The 20,048-nt window shown below is 39.5% G+C and overlaps 1 protein-coding gene across 4 annotated transcripts in view; it reads right to left on the reverse strand.

The window, feature by feature from the left end:
* CTTNBP2 (cortactin binding protein 2) overlaps positions 1 to 14,503 on the reverse strand; it is a 182,894-nt gene extending 168,391 nt beyond the window's left edge. For 2 of the 4 annotated variants that reach the window (XM_036010846.1, XM_036010844.1), the window contains exons 1-2: positions 14,277 to 14,503; positions 1,829 to 1,936 (exon numbers count right to left, since the gene is read on the reverse strand). In XM_036010846.1, the coding sequence (XP_035866739.1) occupies positions 1,829 to 1,936; positions 14,277 to 14,366 (198 nt within the window). In that variant the 5' untranslated portion in view covers positions 14,367 to 14,503. The remainder of the gene's footprint in view (positions 1 to 1,828; positions 1,937 to 14,276) is intronic. The other 2 variants (XM_036010845.1, XM_036010848.1) reach the window with 2 other exon arrangements.
* Between the last annotated feature and the right edge of the window lie 5,545 nt (positions 14,504 to 20,048).

Consider the following 20,048-nt stretch of genomic DNA (forward strand, 5'->3'; position numbering starts at 1 on the left):
GATCAGAATTCTTTTGCAAAGATAACAATTCATGGCAATGCTATGAATAGGTACCAATAGCCACCTACTTTATCCTGTCTTCCAGTAGAGTCATTACCGAGCTCTCACATATTACAATATACAATATTTTGATATAAACTTATTTCCTGTTACTTTATATCACAATTAGAACAATGTATTGGTTATTTTTAACATAACCTACTTATACTGCAATTACACATAAATTTCATTGTGGGATAGCAAGAGTAATACAAAGTATTTTAATGAAATGAAACACTAGGCCTGATAGGGATACAGAACACTGACATAAATATCACATAAGGCTCCTCATATCTCTAACATCCCTCACTCTGTGAAGAACTTTCAGCTTGGTAAGCTCTGATCATTAGTAAAGATTCACCTCTACCTTCACATTTGAAAATATTGCAATGAAGTTCAAAAGAGAAAGACATGTGGTTGCTGAAAAATTTGTGTGAACAGTGGGAAATGCCATATATCATAATGATGATGACTTTTACAGGTAAGAGAGAGGGATAGAAACATGCCTAAGGTAGAATAGGAGCCATCACTTCTGTTTGGTCTCAAGAAGCTACGCTATTGACCTCACAGGTGATGTGCCCGACCTCTCCTTGGACCAAGGGTCACACATTTTAGTGATATACTGCCTTAGCAATTATTCCATAAAGTTCCTTCAAGAAAATATACACTGGTAAGCAATGCAAATGTTCCAAATGTGGAGCAGGATGAAAACCTCTCACAAGCAAACTGCAAAGTCTCCTTGGCAAAGCTTCTCAGTCAAAAAAGCAACACCTTCAAGTAAATACTGGTTTATTTATACTGCTATAACTGTACTACCATTTTTCTGAGGTAATCATTCTCTGTCATCAGACTGAGGAATAATCAATATCCCCATTGTATTAATTTTCAGTTTGTGAAAAGGTACTGAAGTCATTATTTCAGGAACTGTACCACCCCTTGCCCACACAAATGGATTCTTAGCACATCTACTTTCTCCATTATGTCAGACCACCCATTATCATTACTTCTTTCCCCCACCATATTAGTGCCCACTGAAGGCAACAAGTGTATGACATTTTACAGACTTGCATATGTTAAAATAAACTCCCTAAAACAAAGTGTGAGGAAATACTCCCTGGTGAAAACAGATATCCATACTTCATATATAATAAATATATCCATCTTGGCCAAATGACTTACATTTGGCTCACAAGCCAAAATAAGTGAAAGATTGGGAATAACCAATTAGAAAATTCTGCATTAATAAAGTTTAACAACATTTTATTTTTTTAAAAAAACTGTATTGGGGTAGTTAAGTAACATATTAGAAGATAATTCTTCACAAATTATGAAAATTCAAAATAGCTATGAGATCAGATAAAAAGTAATATTTGAAGGTATATAGACATAAACATTTATTAATTTTTCTTAGTTTCTGAAAATAAGAAATAACAACTTATATAAAAAGGAAAAAACTCTATTATCAGCAATATCTTTTATAAGTGATTCACTTTTTCTCCACTGACCATAGATACCACTTTTCTGTAAACTATGTCTTTAACCAAATAAGCTCATGAAACATAAAACGATTTGGAAACAAAAAGCACTTAATTCTCAAGTTTCCCATGGTCGATATTTGGGTTTATAATGATTATGGGTTGATGTCTGGGATAAGGGACACATTTTAACATGATGAAACATTTTAAATCTACACAATGGAAAAATGAAGGAAAAGAAGCTTCACCACTGGCCCCTCTGAAAAAAAACAACAACAACATAGCAATGGGACTCAGCCCTGGAAAGCTCTTACCCGCAGGGCTTCGATGACTAGGTCTCTGGCCTCCAGCTCCCCTTCCATCACACTGAGGAGCATCCGGAGCTCAGACTTACTGAGGGTGTCCACATCAAACTCTTTTTTCTGTAACACAAATTTTTAAAAAGCCATGAAGAAGCTATTTCTAGGAATAAGACACATGTCTATGTATGCAGCTCCTTTAGAAGGACCATGCTCTTTACTTTGGTACCCCTGTCCCTCCATCCCCCCAACACAGAGACATACAGACACACATATGGAGCAGGTATAAATGTATCATCTTTGTTCCAGTGGTTCAGTAAATCCAAGAACACTAGGAACCTGCTTGGCAGCAGACAATCTGCCCTGACCTTGAAAAAGGAGGGGTAAAAACCATAACACCAATGTCATAAATCTCTCCATTAGGCAGACCTATTATTTTCCCAGCCTGCCTGGACATTTAGATATAGAATCTCTTCAAATTGTGACACAAATTGTAAAGTACCTAGAATCTGCATCAAAACAGGCCCAGAGTATTTGAGAAGTTGGGAGCGTAGCCAAGAAAGCATAGAAAGTATTCCTAGAATGGCCCCCATGTAAAGGCTCCTGGAAGGTTGTTATAAATTCCAGAACATCTAATAATAACAGGTCATGTTTTTATAACACTCTGCAGTGGAGGCTACCAGCTGGCAGCCTACAGCCAAACCCAGCCCACAGATATGTGTTAGCTGGACCACAAAGGATTTTGATTTTTTTTATTCAGCCAGCATTAAAAAACCTTAAGTTGTCACCAAAAAATCCAGATCGCTGTCTTTTCTTCAAATTCAGATGACTGGGAAACTCCAGATGCACATTCCCATGGGGTAATATGCAGAGCCAAGTAGCAGCAGCCCCTTTGGAAGGAATATGCTCTTTACTTTGAGACACGCACATACAAACAGAGCCAGCAATATGCACTTTTGAGAGGCCTGGCCCACCACCCACATTTCATTATCTGGGCCTATGGTGAGGTAAGCCCCTGCTATGTGATTATCAAATGCTTCCCCATACAATGCTTCTGCAGCTTCTTGCTATTCCAAAGGCAGCTGAGGCTGGAATAAATGAGCCTCTCCGAGACAGAGCTAACCACAAGGCACTGGCTCCAAGGCCCTGGGGGTCATAATCCTCACCCATCACTCCTCCAGCCCTGCTGTCTTCTCTGCATTCCTCCTCTGGGGACTGCATCCAATATCACCACTTTAAATCCCACTGACCTACCACTGATTCCCAATTCTTTTGTCTCCAATTCTGTCCACTATCCTCACAGCAAGTTTTAGGAGCAAGTTGTAGGGCAGTCAGGTTCCAGGTGAAGCTGAGAGGATCAGTGTGATAGCTCTGACTGGAAGTTTTCCACAGCCTCGGCTCCCTCCACAGCACATGTTCTACTGAGCCCTTCTAGGGAGAGAATCATTTGATCAACCCAGTCACTATCAGAGGGTAGGGAACACATATTCATCCCCAAATGTCTCAAAATGGTCAACCTCAGAAGCCAAACCTTGGGACATTCCAGAATATCTCTTCACACTTGCATAGCACTCAATGGTTTCTAAAGTATTCTCAAAAATCAAATCTAATCTGGAAGATATCATCATGCCTATGTTTCAGTTGAGAAAACCACAACTCGGAGAAATTGGATAAAGTGCCCAGACCTTGCAACCAAGAAATGGCAGCACTACAACCAAGTGCTTGACTTGTCTACATATTATATCAGCACAAACATTCTAGAGAAGAAAAGAGTGCCATTCTCTGTCATATACAAATCAATAAACAACAACTACTGGCGAGGTTGTGGAGAAAAGGGAACCCTAGTACACTGTTGGTGGGAATGCAGACTGGCACAGCCACTGTGGAAAAATAGTGTGAAATTTCCTCAAAAACTAAAGATGGAACTGCTTTTTGATCTGGCAATTCCACTACTGGGATTATACCCTGAGAATTCTGACATAGCAAATGAAAAGAATCTGTGTACCCTATGTTCATAGCAGCACAATTTATAATAGCTAAGTGCTGGAAACAGCTTAAGTACCCATCAGTAAATGAGTGGATCAAAAACTGTGGGCACATTTACACAATGGAATACTATGCGGCAGAAAGAAAGCAGGAACTCCTACCCTTCACAACAGCATGGATGGAACTGGAGAACATTATGCTAAGTGAAACAAGCCAGGCAGTAAAAGACAAATACCACACGATTTTACCTGTAAGTGGAACCTAATCAACAAAACAAAGCAAGCAAAATATAACCAGAGACATTGAAATAAAGAAACAAACTAACAGTGACAAGAGGGGAGGGCGGAGAGAGATAATGGGGAAAGAAGGGGAAGAGTCAAATCAAGGAACCTGTATAAAGAACCCATGGACAAAGACAACAATGGGGAGGACTGAATGTGGGAAGTGGGGGATGGGTAGGGCAGGGGACAGTAATGGGGGGAAAATGGGGAGAGCTATAATTGAACAATAAAAAAATTACACAGACAAAAAAAATAGTGCCATTCTATCAATCAGCTAATGGGAAGTAGGTTAGTACCTATGTAACTCACCCTACACTACCTCTTTGACAAGAGAAATAAACATGGCAAGCTCATAAATGATTACAGGAGCTTTCAAACAGACGGTGACCAGAAACTGGTCACCGTCTGTTTCAAAGGAAACTTCTAAAAGGTTATAAAAATAGTATAAAGGGAAAAGAGACCAGAGGTAGTGGTTCTTGAAAGATTTTAAAAAGATCTTCCTCTTAAAATTGTTTCTTTTTGCACATACATTAGAGCAGTTGTTTGGAAAAGCAGGGGCTGAAAAAGAGAAAGAAATGAAAAAGCTGTAGCAAACCAAACCTTGGGTGGCTGCAGGAGGCTTAAAAGTTTAACTTGAAGACATTCCTTGTGACTAGTAAAATCCAATATAGTAGAGCTCAAATCTGCTATACAGTGGTGTCACATAGGTCTTATAACACAAATGTTCTCCAATTCAGACACAGAGAACAATCACCTGGTGACCTTGTTAACACAGACTGCTTAGGGTCTACAGCTGGAGTTTCTGATTGAGTTATGTGTGAGGTGGGGCCCTGAAACTGTATTTCTAATAGGCTCCTGCTGCTGCTGGTCCAAGGACTGCACTTGAAGAACCATTTCTGCAACTTACCCTGGTCTCCATTTTCTCAGGTATATAATACAAAACTTAACATCTATCCTTATGAGGATTAAACAAAAACATTAAGTGCTAAATAAAGATGTGATTGTTATTAATAAAGGCAGGTGATTGTTATTTAACCTGAGCACCCAGGTATTTTACGTAGGTGAGATATTGGCTACAAGCCTAATTCTTTGAAAAATCTACTAAGTCCAATAAACTCAGTTTATTGACTACGACAAAAGACAAACTCTTTTATCCTCATTTTTCCCACTAAGATGAGAGAGTAGGTTGTAATTCTTATGTGCTTTAGAGCAGTGATTTTCAGCCAGTGTGCCACAATTTTTAGAACATGCAATACCTATTTAGTCAGGGACACTGACCTCTTTTCCCATACACTGTCACATTTAAAAAATGACAACAGCCAAAATGACAACAGTTGTCCAATGCAAATGAGTCAAAATTATACCTATTTGGTTTTGTCAGGTCAGCAAAACGTTTATTTTTTTGGTGTGCCGCAGAATTTTAGTAGTTTATGTGTGCAGTGAGATGAAAAATGTTGAAAATCACCACTTTAGAGGGCAGTGTTTTTTAAATGCTGCTGCTGCTTGTTCGAAAGGTTTTTATTAATTGTATATTTTATTGTCTTTGTTTCTCCAAAGCTTCATAAGTAAAGCACTCCATTTTAAAAACTAATACATTATGAAAGACATTGCCAAGATTCTTATTCACATTTAACAGTAAGGAGAGCTTGCCCTGATTCCATCATCATGAACATCACAGCATGTGATCTACAACCAACACTTGTTTTTCAATATAACAGTAAAAAGGGAAGTTCATTAAAATAAAAAACATAGTTTCAAGGGTTCTGGCTAAACCATAGGTTGTTACAGAGTGTTAAAAAAAATCTCTCTCTCATCACAATATATAGGGGTGACCAAAGCGTTTGGTTTTTTTTCCATAAGATGTCTCTAGTAGCACTTAGTTGTCTTATAACTTCATTCAAAACAATTTTGTTATACTGTATTGTGACAGCTGTAACATCAGCATGCATTTAAAAAAAAACCTTACCAAAATTGGTGAATATTTGTGTAGCCATTTTAACACTGAAGATGGAAGAAAATAAGCAACATTTTTGGCATGTTATACTTTATTATTTCAAGAAGGGTAAAAACACAATTAAAACACAAATCAGATTTGTGCAGTATATGAAGAAGGTGCTGTGATTGATTGAATGTGTCAAAAGTGGTTAGTAAAGTTTTGTGCTGGAGATTTCTCCCTGAATGATTCTCCATGGTCAGGTAGATCGGTTGCAGTTGATAGAGATCAAATCGAGACATTAATTGAGAACTAGCAACATTATATCACATGGGATATAGTGGACATAACTCAAAATATCCAAATCAACAATTATTGGTGAAAATGAAAAATGTGCCTCCTATTATAAAATAATAAGAAGAAAAAATCCATACAGACTTTTTGGCTAACCCAATGTTAAGTGACGTGTTATTTTTACAAAAAGTATACTACTTCCTGGCCTACAATAATAAAAATATTATAAAATTTCAAATTGTCAAATTTAATTTTCAAATTTAAAATTTCAAAAGTTTCAAACTCCAATGCTTGAAGTTTCTATCCCCTATTCTGTCAAAACAGAGTGAAAGAAAGCACATGAAAACATCACAGGACATAAGACTTTGGTTATTTTACAAAAAAATTCAAAGCATTTTGGTATTTTTAGAAAAATAAAGATGCTCAAAAACAAAAATCCAAATAAAAAATGTTATTGTTTCATAAAAACTGACGTTTATCTAATCTGACATACATATGGCACAAAAGTACTTAGATATAGAAAAAGTAATGAAATTTTCTTTGTTTATGAACAAAAAAATTATTCTAAATCTTATAATATTTTTAAATCACTTTGTTGAGGTATGAATGACATATAAAATGTTTACATATTTAATGTATACAACTTGATCAGTTTGGAGATAAGTATATAGCCATGAAACCATCATCATAATCTATGCCATAAACAAATGTGTCACCTCCAGAAGTTTCCTCCATGCTTTTTTAAAAATCCTCACCCAAGAATATATTTATTGATTTAAGGGAGAGAGGGAAAAGCAGAGAGAAGAGAGGGAGGGGGGAAAGGGAAGGGAGGGAGAAGGGGAGAGGGGGAGAGGAGGGAGAGGGGGAAGAAGAAACAGCAATGTAAGAGAGAAACATCAGCGTCATGCTTCCCTTTTGCTCCATGACCAGTGATCGAACCCGCAACCTAGTATGTGCCCTGACTGGAATTGAATCCACAACCTTTCGGTGTACGGGACGATGCTCTAACCAACTGAAACACCCAGTCAGGGCCCATCCTCTTTTTAGATAAATGTTATATTAAAAAAAAAACTAACTTGATAACCTAATTTGCAAAAGTAAAACACAAGAAGACAAGATCCAAATGCCATGCTCACATAAAAAATGAGGGACATGCACCGGGTCACCCATGAAAATATGACACCCCTCCAAAAAAGTCACAGCAGACATGTTTACAGACTAAGCTTTATTATTACTGCACTTGCTTGTCCTAACTAACAAAAGATGACCCAGATCTCATCTTTTAATGATGGCAAAGCACTCAAAAACACACACACACACAAACCTGCTAGATTTCAACTCTGCAGGCCTCTCTCTCCTCTGCCCTTCATGTTTTCCGACTGCCAGAAAAAGTACTCCAGGAAAAGGGCTTAACACCAAATTCTACAAATCTGGCATAGGAAGCTTAAACTAATCCAAAGTCTAGTCATCATACAGAGAGCCTTCTTTGGGACATAATTATATATAAAGAGGAGACACAATCTCAGACTCAAGTGTTCAACACAGTTGTTTTCAACAGCTCTGAATCACTTCAAGTGGGCATGGGGAGGGCATTCTTTTCTAGTTTCTCACACAGGGTGAGAGAGAAAGGGCAGGGGAGAGGGAGGGAGGAGGAGGGAGAGGGAAGGGAAGGGAACCTGGCTGAATTGTCATCTTAAATGGTCACAATTGAACAGAAACCAATACCAAGTTTCCTCAAAACCACTCCCCCCACCCTGCCTGCCCACAAATTTAAAAGTGCTGGGTTTATATATGCAATTCAACAGTCACAGCCAAACAGGGCCAGAAGACCCATATTCTTTAAGAATTAATGGAGTCAGCAAGTAAGTGATGTGTAAATACTAGAGGCAACTAAATAACTAATAGTTCCACCATTTTGATTCATTGTTTCAAAAACCATTCAAAATAATATAAACAGGGCAACTTTGTGTGTGCCTTTAAAGCAGCATACTAAAAACTTAGGGTCAGCTCTCTATGGTCATAGACCTCAAATCAACCAAACTGCTTGGGGTCTTTCATACAAGAGAAGCAATTCAGCATATTAGAAGGAGGTAAAACTGACAAGTAAATAGGTTGTCAGAAATGAATCCTGGTAATGGATGAAATTAATTTTAAGTACAAGAAAACTGGACTGAAAAGCAGAAACGTGGCTCAGTCAGGGATGGCAGGCTCTGATTATTAAGGACAGCTATCACCCTTTCCTCCCATCAATCCCTATTTTCTCTTTGGAATAAAAGGGCCAGAGCTCAGATCAAACAAATGTCTATTTCCATCCCAACTCAGCTTTCCAATGCTACATCAGTCCTATGTGAGACATGGATCAACTCAACATGTGAGCTGGCAGATCTAACAATTGTCCATTAAGAAGCATGTAATGAACTGAAGAAGATCATTTGGGTTATCTGCAGGTGGCAAATGTCAGCATGCTGATTTTCCAGTGAAGAGGCTGAAAAGTAGATGGCTAAAGGATATTCTTACAATTACAAAGCCCTTCTGTGGAAGAGCTCAGGCCTTCAGAATCATGTTATTGCCTTTTCAATGAAATATAAACAGGTCAAAACCAAATCGTTTGAAAAAAGTTACCTACTCCATAGAGCAAAGTTAACACACGCACTTACAAAAAAAAAAAAACAAACCCTACATTCTATTCTGAAATAGCTCACTGCCTAGTGAGATTTATAAGTACAAATAATTTTAAAAAGTCATCAACAAACAATTGTGACAGAATGTGGTATAAGGTATTGAAATTCACATTTTACAAGTAGGAAGTGATTAAATGCTAATATCTCTAGAAACTGTCACTTGAGGATATATAATAATAAAATGACACAGAAACATTAAAAAATGACTTTTTAGATGCAGCCTCAAACTATTTGGTTATTTACTAACAATTTATTCCAAGACAGCACTTTTCTCCCTTAAAATCAGGATTTCCACATAGATGACATCATACTGCACATGGCATTAATACCATGATCTCATTTTTGTGTAAGTTATTTATAACTAATTAAACTACAAATTTAAAAACCCCTTGCTATCAATGTCATCACCATCTCTCTTGTAACTGGTCTCCATTTCATTACATAATTGTCAAAGACAAAGGACAAGGTTCCTTTTCCATGTTATGTAAGCCTTGCGAAGGCGCTCCAACAGAGAATACAATTAAGTACATTTAAATAAACTCTTCTAAAGCAATATTCAGATGTGCTTAGTGCTTCGATGGCATAGCCTGTGAGCGTGGAAGGGAGACAGTGCTCCAACCTTCCTAGGCACCCTCAAAGTGGAATTCTAGTCCCATAATTCTGGGCATTCGCAGGTGATTCCAAAGCCTTGCTTAACCTCCTTCTTTCCACGCAGTCTTTTCTTTTCTTCCCTTTTCCTGTTTTCAAATTTCCCTGTTTTTGTCTTGACACACTCTGAGTGATTGGGCCTTGATTCTATTACAAGAAGAATTCAGGAGGGAGAAGGGTACAGTTACCATCTCACCACCACATTCCCAGCCTCAGTCAGTATTTTGAAGGGGAAAAAAATCTAAATGAAAAACTAATAGTGTTGGATACTAAATTAATTTTTTTAAAAAATCTGTAAAGTATCTGAAATGTTATTGAGAAAAGAAGCTTGGAAAGGGACCACATACAAATGAAAATCAAAGAAGAATAAGGGTCATCCTTTGAAACAAGAAAACATCTGTGATATCTATAATGTTAATTATTACAAATCACAGGTCAAGAATTTCATTACAATCTGGTAACACACAAAGTAAGTTTTCTAATTAGCCAATCAATATAACATATTATGACACAGCCTGTGGATGAATGTTCATTTTCTTCATTCAGTAAATATTGGTGAAACAACTACCATGTTCCTGACACTGTGCTAAGCAACCTTTGCTTTCTTTTATAAACAGAACCAACAAAGCTCTTCCGAAGGAGAAAGCTGTTCCCTCCCAGCCACAGACCTGTTCTCCATATGATATACAGCAGATATTTATAAATGGCTAAGTACTAAGTCTGCGAAATGTTTTCTCACCTCACAGAATTACCTGAAACAGAAGAGAACAGAACCAACTGGATTCAAGTACAGAGAGGATAAATGCTTTTCTCTAAACAAAATTGCTCCTGTGAGAAATATAATAATAATAATGATCCCAACAATAATGAAGTCTAAACAACAGGAACAAAGAAAAATATACAACCTATTATGTAAGAAGGAAAAGATAACAGAGTGAAAAGCATCACATCGAAAGTAGTTATATTCTAATCTTGAGGGAATATTTTAGTCTATTTCCACAACCTCTAGGCTATTTTTCTAAAACACATAATTGATATTGAAATTGAAACTTACATGATCACCTCTGAAAGCCCCTCACATGTGGTCTGGGTTACCTCTCAAGGAATCCTAGAAAACTCCCAGCCACACTTGGACACAGCCTCCTGTGGTCCCCCTGTCCAGACCTTCTTACTTCTCAAGCTGTTCAAATGCCATCTTTCGGTGGAATGTTTCCAGATCCTTCCACTAGTAATCCTCTCCATGATTCTTCCTCCCTAAACTCCTAATGCAAATTGTTTGTGCTCTCATGACACTATCATCTCTGATTTGATTCCTGGTCTATGTCGGTTTCTATCACTGAAATGTGTTCCTTTAGGACAGCAAACATATTACTCATGATTCCTCCATCTCACGAAGTGCTCAGTAATGTATGTCCAATCTAGATTATTTTCTACTTAAAAATTATGCTGTGAAATTTTCAATATTCTATAGTTGCCATATAACTATAATAGAGTTTCTTTTAGAGAAAGCTTAGCAAAATTGCTAAGAAGATTCTTTTCATTGCATTTATGTTCAATACTGTGTCTGGAAATGAAAACTTCAAAGTGCTGGCTGTTTATTTGGTTAACATCACTGTTGTACATTTTTAACAAAATCAGTGTTGAAGTTTTTTCTTGTCATCATCACCATGACAACAAAATTTATATCTACTTTCTGCGCGTAGCTGCTCCAGAAAAGCCCAGAATGACAACAATGTTGGTGTAGCCCTGACTGTTGTGGCTTAGTGGGTTGGGCCTTATACCGCAAACCAAAAGATTGCAGATTTGATTTCTGGTCAGGGCACAAACCTGGGTCCTGGGACAGGTCCCTGGCTGGGGAGATGGGAGAGGCAACTGATAGGTGTTTCTTTCACACTTTCAAGTTTCTCTTGCTCTCTCCCTCCCTTCCCCTCTAAAAAATAAATAAAACCTTTTTTTAAAAAAGAATGTTGGTAAGCTTTCTAAACATAGGTTTAAAAAGATCTCCCTTTTCCTTTAACTCTTACATTCTTTGGTGACAGTAAAAAACAGAAAGAGTTCTGTTTTCCATACTGCCTTATCCATTAGGGGATATTTTCACAGTAGAAATAGCAATATAGGCTATAAAAGTCATCACATTTGGCTAAGGTGCTGAAAATAACCGAGGTCTCTTGGCATGGTTCACAGCAAAACAAAACAAAATTATTATTATGATCCTATTGAATAATGTAGCTATTACACACCTTTACACTTGGGATGCTTTCAGGATTCAGACAGCTAAGAACAAGGGTTGCAAACTAAATTTAAAACACTCCACTGAAAATCATATTAAGCTGAAAACTATAAATTAAACTTGTCTCTAAGCAACAATCTAAATAGTCAAAACTTAGTGAAAACACTTACTTTCAAAAATAGCCTAGTGCTTTAGAGTCTCCACTGCCCTATTACTGTCAAATATACGTATAAAAATCCATTGCATGCAAACTGAAATAAAGTGGAAAAAAACTCACAAAAAAAGACAAAAAAAGTAAGCCTGCAGTTTTCACAAACCCAAAATGCATAAAAATGTCTTTGATTTTTTAATCATTAGTTAAGGAACAGTTATAATCACAAATATCATTCCTCAACCTAGATTTTCTTTAATTTAAAAATCAGTCTACATGATAAGTGCTGATATGAGAGGACCATGCTTTTTAAGTGAAAAATAAAATGCTCAGTTTACCGCATAGACATCAAAATTTTACTATAAACTCAAAGGTATTTAAACATTTAAAAAACTGTTAGATTAAGAATCCTTACTGCATCTCCTCACAATGCTAAAGAATTCTATGGAAATAACAAAGGACTTGGACTTCCAGAGATTTATGGTGCCTATCTGGTTACCAGGGTGAAATGATCAAATCCCCACCTCTACATTGAATTCAAAGTAGACTCCTGGAAATTTTCAACATTAGAAAGGGAACTGACCTGGTTAACACAAAAATCTGCATCCAAGGTTCTGTTTACAATCTAACCAAACAAAACTACATATCAGCTACAGACCAGAAGTCAGATGCTTTTGTTTGGTTTAATTGTCAAGTGATTAAAATACTGAGGCAAGCAGAAAGATTAAACAAACAAATTCAACCTTCTGGGAAACAAGAAAAACACTAACAGCTCCTTTTCCTCTCACTCCCTCTCCTTACCATCTCTTGGGGATGAAAGTATCAAACCATTTCAACTTCCCAGAGACGCTTGTCTTAATAGCAAGCTTCCTTATTGTGCTTCCCAGAGGGGAACTGATTCACTGTATGACGGGTTGGCAGGGTTGATTTGAAATCTTAAGAAAGTTCGCATTTTCTAGGCAAAAGAAAAATCAATTTTCCTTAAAGTTTCTAATCTCAACTTGCCAGTTTCACAAACAGAAATCAGCAGCCCTCCTCCTCCTCTGGTTTTCCTGCTCTCCCTGTTTTTTTTTTTCTTCCCAGGCTTGGCTGCTCTCACGCCCCAATAGCTTCCTCCACATCCCTCCTCTGCCGCTCCGGAAAGCCTTACCTCCAAGCTGAGAGAGAGAGGGAGTTAAAGCAGCCCTGACTATTTACACCTGGCCCTGCGCTCTGCTGCTTCTGCACAGCTTACGCTCAGGTCACAGGAAGAACTGAAAGACGTGCACGCTCCTCTCACTCCATCCCACCCGGAATCTGACGAGTGGGATAGCGCCATGGGTGGGAGGGGCTCCCCCTGTTGCCTTTCTTTGCAGATCCTTGCAGCTTTCGTGAGGCTCCTTCCCAAACCCCGAGAACGTCGTTTTCCCAGGAAATGTGGGTCCAGCTCTCCCTCAAGGTAGGGCTGGAAACCACCACAGACAGTGTGTCCGCGGATATTGAGGGTGAAAGTGGAGACCAGCGAGGAGTAGAAGCTCATTCGGTTTACAGACCCCAGAGAAGAACACTGTTGATACCAGGTGCTGAACTTCCACCTCTGCCGAGTACCCTCTCCGGAAGAATGAGGACCTTTCCCCCACTCCCCGCACCCCGCCTCCCCGCAACCACCACCACCAAGTGATGGGGCAGGCAGGCAGCTACGACCCAAAGCGCCGGCATTCGGCGGCGGCAGTGCCCACATCTGGGCACCGGGCCTCTCCCAAGGGGAGTCGGCACACGAACACACACAATAGGCATCCCCACACCTGCATGGTGATGATCCGCGTCCCCCTCGCTGCTTTCCTGGGTCCGCTAAGAGGTGCCAGGCACCCCTAAGTAAGGCACGCGCCCACAGCCACGCGAGAGCAGCGAGAGGTGAACAATGGGAAGGGGGTGCTAAGTTCCCCGGAAAACACACCCCAACCCTCACCCCTGGCTAAAAGCGACCACAGCGAAGGGAATGAGCGTAGGGGTCGCACTGGACGCACGCGGAAAGCCCCGACATTCGGGCGGTCGAGGCTGTTTCCTGCTGGGCTCGGAAAGGACGAGGGGGAAACCCATCCCAGGCAGCAGCCTCACCCCCAAGGCTCTGGCCTCAGGCCATGAGGACACCCCGTGGAAAGGCACCACGGGAAAGGGGCACACCGGGGAGCCCAGACTTAAGGGACAGCCCGGGTCGCAAGCCGGGTCCAGCCGGGACAGTGGCCCCAGTCTGTACACTCCCCGCGCCCACCCGGGGACCTCGGTTACCGCCGTCTCCTCCGCGGCCCCCGCCGCGTCCTCCGGAGCGCGGGAGAAGTCGGGCTCGCAGCTCGCGCCGTCCGTCGCCATCTTCCTGCTCAAGCCGGTCCAAACGCGAGCTCCGAGCGGCGGCTTCAGGTTCAGCCGTCTCGGCGCGGGTGGTGCTTAACCCGCTGCGGTCCCGGGGCGCGGGCTCTCGCAGCCCGGCAGCCGCCGCGTTCCCTCCGCCCCTCGCTGCCGCCCCCGCCCCCGCCGCCTTAACCCGCGGAGCGCCAGAGCGCCGCCCGCGCCGCGGGGTTGGGGCAGGCGCCCAGCGCCCTGCAGTCTGCGATCAGCGGGCGGGTCCTTGGAGGTACCAGAAAGGGGCACACGCCCAGGCCCCGCTCTGGCCCCACGCGCCCAAGGGGAATCACAGCCCCCGGTTGCGGTGAAGGAAAGAAACAGCCCAAAGGTGATTCGCCCAGCACTGTCCCCACCAAGGCAGCGAGGCAAAGACTGACCTGATGAAATGTGGGGCCTCCTGATCTCAATTCTCTGTAACATAAGGAAAATCCTTCACTCCAGCCCCTCTGCCCCACCGCTAGGAATCACATAAGCGCCCGTTTATTTTTTAAGTTTTTGATTGTTTTTGCAAGACTGGCACCAGGGCGTTTTCATCTTCTTGGTGTATCTACCTGGCTCTGTTTTACTCTGTTGTTGCTTCGTGTCCTTCAAAAAACCATCAACTCCCAAGTCAAAATTCTTCCCGCTACCCTTTATTTCGTTGCACCTGGCTACTCAGCCCATACCTTTCTACACAACCTCTTTTTCAAAAAAAAAGCTGAAGCAGGACCCCCTTTGACCCCAAGTCTGAAATATTTTATGAAGGGCTAACCAAGAAATATTAAGTGCCATTGCTTATAAAAGGAGGGTGTCTACTTTTAAGAGAATTTAATTGCCTCTATACAGTGGATACATCCCAAAAAACTAAAAATTGATTTAACGAGAATTACAGGTCTTAAAAGACATTTCATGAGATTGAGTTAGGCTCAAATTCTCAATTGTCCCTTCTCACGTCTGGTTCAATTTGTACCCCTTTCTGCCAATTCCCAGAAAATCTATCACCTTATCAAGACCGTATGGTACAGGCCTTCTCAAATCACCAGAATGCAAAAAATGTGTTGAAAGCATAAAATCAAATGGAGGCATTCAAGCTGTGTCTCAAAGAAGTAAAATCAAACTACAACCAAATTATGGACTTGAAATACTGGAAGATGAATGTCTGGAATGTTGAGTCCAAGGGTTACAGATCAAACCTTATTTATTTTATTTTTTTTGAATAGCAGACTCCCATCAAAAGGTTTTGGCATTTTAATTGCTTCCCTTCCCAAATTGGGTCTAAATATGACACAAATCAGATCAGACAAAATCCTTTCTTCAAAGGCTCTGAAAGCATTGATCAATAATTGTATGAAGTGTCCTCCCAGAAGAGGTCTGCATTAAGAAAGAACTTTCACCTGGAACCTTGGGGCTAAGGGTCCACATGTTTAGCAATCACCTCAAGTTTATCCTGTAAGCAGAGGTGCTCAATGATTTATTTTCTTTGACTTTACAGCTACTCCCGCTATTAGCCCTATAGTTTTTATCCCTGTTCATTATACCGCTTTCTTTTATCAAATGCTTTCTCTGAAAATGCTCAATAGTGCAGTAAATAGAGATTTTATAAGATGAAAGAAAAGTATTTGATAGTTGCAGTTACATGCTGAACTGACACTAAAAAATTAAAGTTGGAACCGAAAGCATTCCTTGTTCTTTTCAAAATGCATATTCACACATTTACAAGGAAATAATTTTCTCATACTGATACTTGACACTAATCTTGAATTGCTATTCAAGAAATTAACTGACTCACTTTTCAGGGGAGAAACAAAATAATAAACTTCACTTGGGGTTAAGAACTAAGAATAACCCCCCTGGCTGGCGTAGCTCAGTGGATTGAGTGCGGGCTGCGAACCAAAGTTTCGCAGGTTCGATTCCCAGCGAGGGTACATGCCTGGGTTGCAGGCTATAACCCCCAGCAACCGCACATTGATGTTTCTCTCTCTCGATCTCCCTCTCTTTCCACGCTGAAAATAAATAAATAAAATCTTAAAAAAAAAAAGAACTAAGAATAAGACATGACAATATTTCTGGGAAGCAAATCCCAATTATTTTACACAAGCAGCTCAATTAAAAAAATCATTATTGGGATGAAATAGCTTTTGTTAGTCTAAACACAATTAAAGAAGAATAACAACACAAAGGAATCCCTGAGTGATTTCTCCCCTCTTACCTCTTTTGTTGTAATTTATGATTTTATTGTTTAGCAAAATGAAATATAAACAGGAGAGAAAAAGTCATAGGAAAGCACATTTTTTAAGTGCTAAAAGCCAGGACCTTGGAAGTAAAATACACAGTTTTATCTCTACCTTAAAGCTGACATTGCCCACTGACCAGGGCTGAAGAAATGTCCCACCCTACTGCACAGAAATAGCACACTAGGAGTTAATTCTAAACAGAGGACACTTGCTGGCTTAAATTCTCTTCTGAGAATTGGTCTTGTTGAGATTGAGATTGCAAATTAACTCTTTCTGAAAGGCTTTTTTTGCACAAAGGCAGGATGTATTAGAGTCAAATCAAATATATCTGAAAAGGTAGTGACTTGATGGTTTTAGGAATTAAATCTTTTGAAGCTTTGTTAAACAGGTTTAAAAAAATGGACATCCCAGAGCTAAAGTGAATATTTCTGAAGGTTGGGGAAAGTTGAAAGTATTAATAGGAAGAAAAGAAATCCCTATAACAAATTTGAAAGTGATTTTTTAATCAGTAAATTACTTGCAGCCTTTAAAATGGAAGGAGAGATACTTGAATACATTGCAAGCAGAAAAAACTAGTTTTCTCCTTAAACTAGTAAAGTAGATGACCTGACAAATGAATTTAAACAAATTATTTTCTGACCCCCGAAATGGATTCTTGGACCTAAGAAATGGGTTGCTGCAGCTAGGAATGCAGACTGTGGGGAGGCCAGTGGGGGGTGGGCAGTGGTGGGTAAGTGGTTTTCTGATTAAACCAAGGCCTTGGCCGCATCAGCCGCATTCTCCAATCCCCTAAACCCAAAACCCAGAGCTATACACAATGATGCAATAGGATGCTTCCTCCCATGTGAAAAGATAAAGGAACATACACATATCTTAAAACAGTTTCCTTGTGGAATAAGAGAACTCTATTTCAGTCAAATAACAACATTTATATTAACTCCAGAGAGCAAACCATATGTTATCATGTCTTAGTATTGCCAAATGACAAAATTATGGAGTAGCAAATCGCTTCTGACTGTATCCACAAGGCTGTAGTTATACAATTCCAGAGCACACTTATCCTTGTCCACACCACTGCAAACAATTTAAGCCCCAAATCTTGACACAGGGAACTCTAACAAAAAGCACACAGGAGCTTGAGTGCCCTGTATCTATGACATGTTTTGAAACCAACACATTGCCAGAAACGAGTTTTCATATGACCTAACTACATTCCCTCATAGTTAACTTGTCATTATCTGCATGTGCTTAGGCTCTTTGTGGATTTTATTCAGTAAATTTAGCCCTAATGTAGTTAGCCACTCCTGTCAACAACCTACGGTTTGGAAGGCCTCCTCCACCAACTGTAGTTGGTTTGTGCCAAGGGAATGCAAGCTAATTTTACCAAGTTAAAGCAAAACGTAATTAGGAAATTAAATCTGCTAGATAGGAAGCAAGCCAAAGCTTAACATACATACATATTTATAATCACTTCCAGCCCCTTTTAACACTACCTCTAGCTGGGAACTTAATTTGGTCCTTCAATGCTAAAGTGATATCCAAATATAAGGTTTTACTGAAGAATTAAAATACACTAATAACACTATTCTCCAGTCTGGTCACTCTAAGAACAGAAACTGGAACTGATACAGAACAATAAAGCAGTGCTGGTTTTGCTCTATTAAATGTTTTTTTAAAAAAACATCACTTTTTAGTTGGATTCTTATCTGCAGAAATCATTTACAAGAGTAAGTTCTAATGCAGAAGGATGTTTTAGTGAAAAAATGTTATGGGAAACCAATTTTAATAAAGGAGTCTGGCCCACTGCTGTCCCTCATCCACCTGAATTGGAAATAAATCTGAATATTTCCATGTATTCAGCCTCTTTAGCAACCCCACCAGCCTGCAGTATGTAGTTACTAGGCAACCACTAATGCAGAGGTGTTTATACCATTAGGCATTAATTATAGCAAGCTTTATTTTTCTTAGAAAGTTTTAAAACTATATAAATAGGTTGTGAGATCAGACCCTTTTCTCCTTTGATTAAAAATGAAGAGATAGCTAAGCTGTAAAACCAAAGCTGGGATGTTCTTTTCACTATGGGTTTGCATTGTTCGGTTCAAAAGGAAATGTAGTGTTTGAAGCATTAATAAGGAGACTAAAGAGTATACCCTTCAGTTTTAATAAATAAGGAGATGGCATTCATGATTAATTCAGTGATGATTTACTTATGATACAAAAAGCAGGAGAAAAGCCATAAATGTATAGCTGTCCCATGTTAAATTGTGAAATAAATCAGTACACCAACATTTCCCAGACAATCATAATCATTAGCCAAATACCAAGTTAGTGCAGCTTTAAATATTGCTGGAATTTTTGAAACACGAATTCCACCTTACTACCCAAAAGCTCACTTGATGACATTTTTTTTTGATTGATTAAAATAAGTTGGGTTAATTTAAAATCACCTGGAAATAGAATGCCATTATTTAAAAAGAAATAATATAAATATATATACCAAAAGTTGTTCAGTTAATCAATAAATAAAAAACAAAATGTAATTCACAATATTTATAAAACAATGCCATGACTAGACTTAAAGGCTTAATTATAATTGTGATTCAAGAACTGAAAGGAAAAAAGCATTGGTAGTGTTATTTCCTTTCTAGGGAAGATGAAGTCATTTTCGAGAATAATAAAGAAAGAATTTTGACAAATCAACATTAAGGTTTAATGAAATGGAATGTTTTATTCTGGAAATTAAAGAAATATTTAACCACTAAGGTAGTCTAATGCTAGCAACACAATATTTATTCCTTATGGAAAAACAGAAATAGCTACATACTGGCCATTACTATCAGAATCAACATCCCTTTATCATTACATCATCACTTAATGCTCATGATTTATCACTTTCAGCATTAATGTCTTTTTATTAAGAGTCAATTCAGATGAGATGTATTTTACCACTACTATTCCCTGTTGGGAACCACCCCGCCTGGGTTCAAGAGCTATAACACCCCCATGGCTAAGGCTGAGTGAGTGACCTTCAGACCACAAGCCACTAAGGAGACAAAGCTTATCTCCCTGGCAGGGGCACTGCCTCTGACCTCTTTACTTCACCCTGACTGGCCCCAATGCTTGGTCGGTTAGCCAATAAGGGGTAAGATTCCCCAAGGGGGAAATGACCTAAGACAAGCACAATCATGGGGAGGCTCTAGGGAAGGACTGGGGGGGCTAAAGCAAAAGGGGGTAATGGACCCTCACTTTTTGGCTTTGACAAAGCCTGAGTCCTCATGAGTGTTTGCAAGAAGTCTCCTAAGCTCTTGGCTGCCTTACTTCCCCTACCTGACTTTAGCCTGAAACAATGACAGAGGGAAGCGCAGCCCTATGCAGGAAAGGGAGGGTTCCCTGGGGCGATCAGGCCCAAGAAAGAATACATGAAATCCCGTGAAAC

This window comes from Phyllostomus discolor, chromosome 10, assembly GCF_004126475.2.
Source record: "Phyllostomus discolor isolate MPI-MPIP mPhyDis1 chromosome 10, mPhyDis1.pri.v3, whole genome shotgun sequence".
Classification (NCBI taxonomy): Eukaryota; Metazoa; Chordata; class Mammalia; order Chiroptera; family Phyllostomidae; genus Phyllostomus; species Phyllostomus discolor.